The 10,364-nt window shown below is 45.6% G+C and overlaps 1 protein-coding gene across 1 annotated transcript in view; it reads left to right on the top strand.

The window, feature by feature from the left end:
- Nucleotides 1-458: 458 nt before the first annotated feature.
- The window catches only part of SH2D6 (SH2 domain containing 6), a 25,666-nt gene continuing 15,760 nt past the window's right edge, over nt 459-10,364 (top strand). Inside the window, exon 1 of the mRNA XM_042782057.1 lies at nt 459-599. Coding sequence (XP_042637991.1) covers nt 459-599 — 141 coding nt within the window. The remainder of the gene's footprint in view (nt 600-10,364) is intronic.

Genomic DNA, 10,364 nt, shown 5'->3' on the forward strand with positions numbered 1-10,364 from the left:
GCTGGCAAATGAAAATTTATCTGGCAACCTCATAAGGTAATCAACCAAAATGGACCGTGGGCCGGCCTGTTATTAATTTTGAGATACCAGAGAGCTCTGGTGGCATAGTGCCTAAGGCATTTGACTGCTAACCAGAAAGCTGGAGGTTCAAACCCACCAGTCACTCCTCAGAAGGAAGGCTGGGCAATCTACTTCTGTAGTGATATTGCTTTGGCAACCCAAGGAGAGGTCACTAGTCGGGTCAGACTCAATGGCAAACACAAGAAGAAGAAGAAATAACAACAGTCTCTCAAACTCTTAGCCGAGAAAGCCCTCAGTGGACCAAGCCTGGGCTGACCAAGACCTCCCTCTGGGCGGCCTTTCTTCCGCCTGGCGCATAGCTTGGCCAGACAGGGCAGGACCCTCTTTGTGCCACAATTTGCCCATCTAGAAGCTAGTCCTTCAGAGATCCTAGGGACATGGTGTTGGCGGAGGATATGGTGTCCACCGCGCCTGTCTGGAGTTGCGTGCCCCTCACCAGAACCATTGTACACATTCAGCGCCCGCAAGGAGATCCAAAAGGCCGTACGCGGTGTCGCACGCGGGCCACCACCTCGTCGGTACCACTGCCAAAACTGCAAATCCCAGCAGGCAGTGGGCCGTGGGGCGGGGCTTCGGGAGCTGCGACCGAAGAGCAATGTGCCGGGCTCAGGTCTAGGGGGCCTTGGGGAGCGCGCACGCGCGCAACCCACTCCACCCACCCACCCACCACCCACATATCCATTGTGACCACCCCCACACACACGTGGCCCCGCTCCTATGAACTACAAATCCCAGCAGGCAGTGGCCGTGGGGCGGGGCTTCTGGGGACCGATCCGACGGGAAGAACGTGTACCGCAAGGCGGAATTCACGTCTCGGGGAGGGGACTTCCCGGCTCTGGAGGAAGAAATTCTTTCTTTTTAAGCCCGGCTTCTCGTTCCTGCACACACAGCCGGATCTTGGGGTCGACCGCCAGAGCCTTTCCCTCTCTGTCAACAAGGCTTAGGCTTCAGAGGAAGGGATGGTGGATGGGGGTTTGGCTTTAGGCGAGGACGCAGAGTACGCCTCTCTGACCCCCTCCTTTATCAGTTGTACCAAACTCCTTTTTGTGGCCTTACAGGTCTCCTGGAGAAGCCAGCGAAGGCCTGAGTCCTCCGTGCCCCCTGATAGGTCCACATGTTCTGAATGCCATGTCTGCCCACCCTTTGTCACCTTGAACCTAGGTAATCAGGTTTACGTGGCAGAAACAGGTAAACGCAGAGGGGCTGCCAGGAGACAATAACTAGGCACTCTCAATTCAGCATCCTCTCTGCTCTGCTCACACCTCAGGGTCGTGAGCCAGAACTTTTGTCCTAACTTCCCCAGGTTGCTCAAGGAACCCCAGGGGTGCTGCAGAAGGCCTTACCCAAACCCTTCAGTGCAGTCAGGAACTCCAGTACAGCCAGCTCTGGGATGAACTGCACTGAGGCCCCACTTCATCCACGCTCCAAGGCCAGGGCAGCCTTTCTCCTGAGGCCTCTTCTCAGCTGATTTCTGGCTCCCAAGCAGGTACTCTCAAGTTACACCTGTATCGGGAGCAGTGACACCACAGTGACCAGCAACACGTTGGACTTTGTCTCCAACCCCATTTTCAGCTTTACACTTCCTGATCTGGGCATATACTAGGACATCCCTGATCATCAAGGTGGGTAGGAAAGTCCTCATCTAGGAAGGGATAAGAAGGTATAGCCATGATAATATATTTTCAGTGAAATTGCATTCTTCTGTAGACCAGCTACTTCTTGGAAATATGCCATTTAATCTAGGAACAGTTAGAAACAGCTCTGGAAGTTATTTCAAAGTAAATTGCCCAGATTCCCTCGGTAGCAGGAGTGGGGTTCTTAATACTCAAGTGGTCTCTAAACATGCCCATTTCTGCCTGGAAAGTTGTTGAAGGCTTGTTTTTCCAAGTATTTCTGTTAACACAGCTAGCCTTTTGTCCAGGTGAAGTCCTACTGCCTCTTGAGATACAAGATAGATTGTGTAAAAACTTCAGAACAGCCATATTCTCAGTCCCTTGACTCTTTAATAGAAAGCCCTTCCCCTCCAGCGATGACAAGGTGCTGCATTTGAGGGACCAGGTTTCTGAATTGATGTGAGCCTGCAATTTGTCCACAATGTGCCAAGAACTATCTAATGCTTATCTCTGGCTTCCTGAGAATCCAGATGATAGGGTGCAGTTAAGGTCACAGGGCAGTGTTATTAGGTCATTACAGGGAAGGTGGCCAGGGGCAAGATGCACCAAAAACTGGCTTAATTTCCCTTAAGGACCTTGGGAGCCACTCAGAAACTTTTATATATGGAGGTACCTGCACCTGTACTAAAGAGCTCTGGAATGCAGTGCCTTAGGCATTTGACTGCTAATCAGAAGGTTGGTGGTTCAAACCCACCAGCCACTCCCCAGAAAGAAGATGGGGCAATCTACTTCCATAAAGATTTACCACCTTAGAAACCCAATAGGGGTTGCTATGAGTCCGAATTGACTCCACGGCAGTGGGTTCGGTTTGGGTTTGGCACCTATACTGGTCACACATCCTGAAGCAACTTCAAGATTCTCATTTCAGTAGAGATATCCTTGGCACATGAGTGTTTTCAATAAAAATTTATTAAATGATTATTTTAAAACCACAGAAAGAACTTAATTGTTTTAATAACACCTTCTACCTATAGTAAACAAAACAGAAATCCTGACAACCAGACCAATACGTGACATCATGATAAATGGAGAAAAGATTGGAGTTGTGAGGGGTTTCATTTTACTTGGATCCACAGTCAACACCCATGGAAACAGCAGTCAAGACATCAGACAACTAGTGCATGGGACAAATCTGCTGCAAAAGACCTCTTTAAAGTGTTAAGAAGCAAAGATGTCACTTTGAAGACTAAGGTGCACCTAACCCAAGTCATGGTATTTTCAATAGCCTTATATGTATGTGACAGTTGGAAATGAATAAGGTAGACCAAGAGGGTTGCTGCCTTTAAGTTGTGTTGGCAAAGAATACTGAGAATACCATGGACTGCCAGAGAAACAAATCTGTCCTAGAACGGGTGCAGCCAGAATGCTCTTTGGAAGCGAGAATGTCCACTCTTTCTCTCACCTACTTTGGTCATGTTGTTAGAAGGGACCATTCCCTGAAGAAGGATATCATGCTTGCTAAAGTAGAAGCTCAGTGAAAAAGGGAAAGACTTTCAACGAGATGGAATGACACAGTGGCTGCCACGATGGGCTCAAGCATAGCAAGGATTGTGAGGCTGGTGCAGGATGGGGCAGTGTTTGTTCTGTTGTACAGAGGCTCAGTGTGAGTCAGAGCTGAATTGATAGCACCTAACAACAACAACCTGTAGTGGAATTATGGTTGAATCTTTATCTTTAGCCTAGTGCCTAAGGCACTTGACTGCTAACCAGAAGGCTAGGGGTTCAAATCCACCAGCCACTCCTCAGAAGGAAGATGAGGCAATCTACTTCCGTAGTGATACTGCCTTGGAAACCCAAGGAGGGGTCGCTGTGAGTTGGGTCTGACTTGACAGCACATAACAACAACAACTTTATCTTTAAACCTGTCTTAGTTAACTAAAAAAAAAAAGAACTCACCGCCATTGAGTCAATTCCAACTCATAGCGACCTCCATTGGGTTTCTGAAGTAGATTGCCCCATGTTCCTTCCATGGAATGGCTGGTGGGTTTGAACCACAGACCTTCTGGTTAGCAGCCAGGTGCCTTATCCACTATGCCACCAGAGCTCCTTGTCTTAGTTATCTAGTGCTGCTAATAGAAGTACCACAAGTAGATGGCTTTAACAAACAAATTTATTTTCTCACAGTTTAGGAGACTTTTGTTTAGAGGCTAGCAGTTCAAATTCAGGGTGCCAGCTCTAGGTGAAGGTGCTCTCTCTCTGTCAGCTCTGGGGAAAAGTCCTTGTCTCTTCAGCTTCTGTTTCCTAGTTCCTTGAAGATCTCTATGTGGCTTGGCATCTATCATCCCTACCTCTGCTCAATCATTTAATCACTTTTGTATCTCAAAAGAGATTGAATCAAGATACGCACTACACTAATCCTGCCTCATTAATATAACAAAGACAACCCATTCCCAAATGGAATTATAGCCATAAGCATAGAGGTTAGGGTTTACAATACATATTTTTTGGGGACACAACTCAGTCCGTAATAAAATCTTATTATATTGTTTGCACACGTTTTTAAACCCTTATAGGATTTTACAGCTTTGCTACTAAGTAATACAAGATTTCTGCGAATTTTTGAAGTAAAGTCCTTGTATAACGTGATCATTAAAGACTGTGTGGATGCTTCTCCAGGCTATTCCCTTTCACTGGTCCACCTTAAAGTCCTGGAACTGAGGGACAAGCAGTCTGCTTCTCCTCCTTACCACCAGGCGTCGCCCTTACCTATGGAACAACAGCTCAGCTCCCTGTTTGGTGGCTGCTGGACTTGGTCAGAGGAGAGTGGGATTTGGCCCTGTGTACATAATTAGATGGCCTTGGCCCAAGCCCAACATCCATCTCTGCTTTGGTGTCAGCTTTTCCGTTGGTAAAGGGTGGGGAGGGTGATGTCAGGCCCTCCACGCCCATCAAGGAAGGATGTGGGGATGGAGACACATCCGCAAGCCACAGAGCCCAGTCTCTCCTAAGGGGGAGGGTAGAAGGCCAGGCTGGTTTTCCATACCCTTGCCCCTCACCAGTCCTAGAGATAGAAAGGAGGAAGAAGTGGAAATGGGAGATGCCTGACACCCCAGCTCTCATCTGGAAAAGGAAGTCCAAGCAGGACCATATGACTTCTGGTGTTTGTTTATGAGGGGAGGAATAGGCACTCCTCTCAGAAAAGTAAATAGAGGAAATGTCCCCATGGTGTGGGGAAGGTGGGGAGATCAGTCAAAGGTACCCAGAAAGGAGGGTCCTCAGTAACACAGCTGCATTTAGAGAAAGAAGTTGGTTTCATCAAATCAACAGGGAAACAACCCGCAGGACACTATGCCTGTCTAGGCCTGGTGATGAGTGTTGTATGGGCAGAAAAGGAGCAAGCCATCCACCTTTCAGAGAGGACCAATGACCGTTGCAGAGAGGAGAGCTTGAGCTCCTGGTGAAGAATGAATAAGATGTGAATACACAACTACAGCAAATATTTATTGAGAGCCTGATAGATGCCAAGCTGTGGGCTGGCCCCTTGGGATTTGGCTGTGAACCAAATAGACACGGTTGGTGCCCATTTATAGAGCTTATAGTCAGTCTCTTGTGGGAGTCCGCAAATTGTCTAGCTCTGAAATAAACCTGTAGATTTCATTATAGTAGGAGCCTTGAAAGTGTGTAGGAGAGGGCTGCCTTAGCTGAGACTGAAGGAAGAGGAGTTAGAGGACCAAAGTGTTCCCAGCAGAGAGAAGGACAAGTGTACAGTCCTGTAGATAAGAAGGAGCCTGTTTGAGACTAGGAAGGGATGAAAGAAGTGATGTAATGTTATAAATGTTTCACAGTTTCTCCCTCTGTACTTTCTTCACCCCAAGCTTACTGGAGCACCTCCTGGGCTCTCCAGTGTGAGAATCTGAGCACTGAGCTTCTGAATAAACTAAAAGATAAAGAAGCTGAGGTGATCTGCATAATAAACGGCTGAGGTGAGAGGAGCGGCTGGGGTCTGGGAGCCATCTTTGAAGAGGCTATTCAGTTGCAGAGATGAGAATGGATTTGGTATTTTTGGCAAAATAATTTTGAAGTATCACGTAAGTATAGCCTTTTGCCATGTTTTGGTATACATTAAGAACGTCCTCCTCCTTCGTCATATTTTCTAAGGAATGAGTAAAGATCAAAATTTCTTCCAACTGAAATTTCCTTCAGTCAGCAAGAAGCAGAATAGGCCACTAGAGGCCCTGGTTACATTGGAACCATGAAGAAAAGGCAAGTGTGAGTGAGTCCGTGGGGGAACAAAGGTGGAGCTGGGCAGGAGAAGTGGGGGATGGACTGGTCTTACAAGGCTTGGCAAAGTGACAATAAGCATTTGGTCTCCATTCACAGAGCCATGAGGTGTTGCTTGAGGGTTTTAGGCAGAGCCTTGACATGATCAAATCTACTGAGAGCCAAAGGTCAGAAACAAAAGGGCAGGGTGTGTGGGACCAAGGGGAGCAGGGCAAAAGTGAGCCATGAAGTAGGGTGGTGTCTGTGCAACCACTCCACCCTATAGGCCAGAGAAAGCACTTGAATCTGGAAGTTAGTGAGCCCCAGGAAAGCACAGAGACAAACAAGGACAAACTAAGTTTTTTAACTAGTTTCAGAGGAGGTGGAGGAAGAGGGTTTGTAATGGACCCTTTAAGGCTGCAGCAATAAATGATTGCACACAGGGAAGAGGCAGAGCCAGAGACCCCTCTGCCCATTAGCTGTCCATCCCCCATCCCAGTGTCACCAGAGTAAGCTGATTCAGCAGGACTGCAAGGGCAGCTGGTCGAGGAGGAAGAGGAGTCTGCCAGCTTGTGCTCATTCACCCAATAGCCCAGGACAGCCCTGTCTCTCTCTACTGCAAACTCCTTCCCTTCAGGATTGCCCCTGACTGTTGCTTTACCCAACCACAGACAGGGTTCAGCTGGCCTCAGCCCTCCTCCACCAGGAATGTCTTGGCCCTTGAACTTGGCCACCTTCTCTAATGAAAATAGCCTGATGACTCAGTGCTCATTGCCACTTCAGGACCACTTCATAGTCAGTGGGGGCCTCTCCCCATTCCTTCCACTTGGCCATAGTTCACAAAGTTCTCCCTTCCCTCTTCCTATTCCAAGCCTCTCACCTGCCCCTATGTGCTCCATTCTCCTAGGAGAAGAATCCTTGTATTACCAGCACTCTTTGGAAGATAGATGGGCAATCTACTTCTGTAGTGATACTGCCTCGGATACCCAAGGAGGGGTCACTATGAGTTGGGTCCGACTCAATGGCACACAACAACAACTTTGGATTTTTCCTCCTCTCTCCCACCTTCCCTCAAGGGGAAACCTGGCTCTCCTTGATGGCTGCATATCCCCATGACCTGTGTTGGTCTCCTGTCTCACTCAGGGCCCAGCCTTCCCTTACTACATCTTTCTCCTATGCATCCTCATAATTGAAATCCAGGTCACCACTCCCTCTCTCCTCCCCCCCCCCTTTTTTTTTTAAATCTATATCAATTGGTTTTTGAATTATGAAAGCAATCCATGCTTATCATGAAAAAGTGTATGATACTTTTTAAGTGTATAGTACTTTTCTATATAAAGAGTATAGAAATAGAAAGCTATGATACTTATTTCCACCTGTCTCATCTTCCTAGGAGAATACCATACCTGGGCTCACTGTTTGCACCTCTTGTCATCCATGCAGTAATAATGCTGATGTTGGATTTCATCCTTCACCAATAGATCAGAGTTCTTTCTTTTTTGACACTGTGTTGTGTTTTAGGTGAAAGTTTACAAGCAAATTAGTTTCTATTCAACAATTCTTACAGAAATTGTTCTGTGATATTGGGCTAACACACCTGTCCACCCTATCTTCCCCCATGACCATCCCTCCCTCAGTATGTCAGCACTCTTCCCAATTGCATCCTGCCTTCCTGTTTCCATCCATCCAATTTCCCTCCCCCTCCTTGCCTTATTATCTTTGCTTTTGGACAAATGTTGTCCATTGAATCTCGTATAATTGATTGCTCTAAAGAGCTCCAGTAGCACAGTGATTAAAGCATTCTCAGATAACCAAAAGGTCATCAGTTCAAACCCACCAGTCACTCCTCAGAAGAAAAATGAGGCAGTCTGGAAACCCTATGGGGCAACTCTACTCTGTCCTATAGAGTCACTATAAGTTGGAATCGACTCACTGGCTGTGGGTTTTGTGTGTGTGTGTGTCTGTCTGTCTGTTTTAAAAGCACGTACTTCATGGTTTTTATTGTTATTTTATAGGCCAATTTATTTTTTGGCTGAAAGGTGATCTCCAGGAGTAGTTTCAGTTCCAGATTAAAAGGATGTCGGAGGGCAATAGTCTCGGGGGTTCTTCCAGTCTCTATCAGTGCAGTAAATCTGGTCTTTTTTAAGAATTTTGAGTTTTGTTCTACATTTTTATCCCATTTAAAGTAGGACCTGCTATTGCGTTCCTGGTCAGAGCAGTTGGTAGTGGTAGCTGGGCACCATCTAGTTCTTCTGGTCTCAGGCTAGAGGAGGCTATGGTACATAAGCCAAGTAGTCCTGTGGACTAATTGGTTCCTTAAGACTTTGGTTTCCTTCACTTTTCTCCAGATGGAAGGAGACTAATACGTGTGTCTTAGATAGCTGCTCATAAGCTTTTAAGACCCCATACATGACTCAACAACTAGAATTAGAGCATTCCCTTTGTGACCTATGTTATGCCAAATGACCTAGGTGTCCCCCAAGACTATGGTCCTGAGATTTCAAACCCAGTAACTAAGTCCCACGAGGTATTGGGGGTATGTCTAGGAAGTTTCTATAACTGTGTCCCCTATGTGCTCTATTATATATATATATGAATATCTATGTAGCCCTTATAAATATATACATATACAAATGCCCACAACTCTACCTATGTATACACATGCATATACTCCCATATACCCTCGCATACCTATATACCTATGTGAGGAGCTCTGGTGGTGTAGTGCCTAAGGCATTTGCTAACCAGAAGGCTGGCAGTTCAAACCCATGGAAGGAAGGATCACCAATCTACTTCTGTAGTGATACCGCCTCAGAAACCCAAGGAGGGGTCGCTATGGGTCGGACCCAACTCGACAGCAGTGCATTATGTAATCACTCATAAATTTTTGATGGTTATTACTGTTGTTGCAGAATTGTATGTTGTTGTTGTTGTTGTTAGGTGCCATCGAGTTGATTCTGACTCATAGTGACCCTGTGTACAATAGAACAAAACACTGACTGGACCCTTCTGACCACATGACCAAAGCAGGTGATGTGAAGGCTGGACATTCTTGCATAATTGTACGTTACAGCATTTACCGTAGCTGTCCTTTATTCTTACGTATCTCTCAATGTCTTCATTTACCTTGATCGTGTTGTGCTGACTTCCTCCATAAGTGTATTGCCTTTCCCTTCAGCAGAATTAACACATATCTTCTATCTAGTAAGTGATTCTCCCTTCCTCCACCTCCCATCCCTGGTAACCATCAAAGAATGTTGCTTTCTATACAAGCCTGTTCTTGACTTTCTATAAAAGTGGTATCATATAATATTTGTCCTTTTATAATTGACTTATTTCACTCAACATAATGTGTTCCACATTCATCTATGTTATAATATGTTTTGTGGACTGATTATTACTCTTCATCATTGCATAGTATTCCGTCATATGTATTTACCACATTTTGTTTATGCATTCATCCACTGATGGACACTTAAGTTGTTTCCATCTTTTTGATTTTGTAACTAATACTGCCATGAACATAGCTGTGTATATCAGAGTTCTTAATTGAAAGCAAGCAAAACCAACTCTAGCCCATTTAGGCTGAAAAAGAATTTATTACACATATTTTATAGCTCAAAGAGGAAGAAGGAAACCCAAGAATCAGGGAATGAACCAGACTACAAAACTAATTGCCTTCATGAACCACTACCTCCTCTACCTTGAGATCAGAAGAACAAGATCGTGTCTGGCTTCCCCTACTGAACATTCTGATCAGTGTGGATCCTGAGAGAAAGGGAGAAAAATGTGGTAGAGAACTCCAAATTCTAAAGAACCCAGACTTACTGGATCTATTGAGGTTGGAGGAGTCCCTAAGACCATGGCCCTGAGTTACTCTTCAAACATTAAATTGAAACTATCCCCTCAAGTCACTTTTAAACTAAGTTATAGTTTAGCTCAGAAAGTAAAGATTGTCACCTATTAGTATTGCATTCTTTTTTAAAAGTATCATCTATATAAGACTAAATGGTCAAGAGCTATTTTAAAGCATAGTCGACAAGGTTAGAGGCAAGGAGTTTAAGTTAATGGGCAGGAATCAACTAGGACAGAAATAATGAGAATGTTTACTCAACATGAAGAATGTAACCTGTGTCACTGATTCTTATGTCTAGATACTGTGGAATGGGAGCAGGTATTGTTTGTTGTGTATAATTTCACACACACACACACACACACACACAGCATCCCCAGGAGGGCCGTAGAATCTGTCAGGAACAATGTCCCAAAGGACACACCCAAGTTGGCCTTGTGGAGGCACCTATGGGCACAGACACCATTTGCCAGCACCACTGATCTAGGCCCTGAATGGTACCACTGGGGTTTAGCCTCCTTTGCCTCTAGAAACAGGGTTTGCTGTTACAACCCCCC

This window comes from Orycteropus afer, unplaced genomic scaffold (assembly GCF_000298275.1).
Source record: "Orycteropus afer afer isolate SDZICR_OR568_19922 unplaced genomic scaffold, OryAfe1.0 scaffold00231, whole genome shotgun sequence".
Classification (NCBI taxonomy): Eukaryota; Metazoa; Chordata; class Mammalia; order Tubulidentata; family Orycteropodidae; genus Orycteropus; species Orycteropus afer.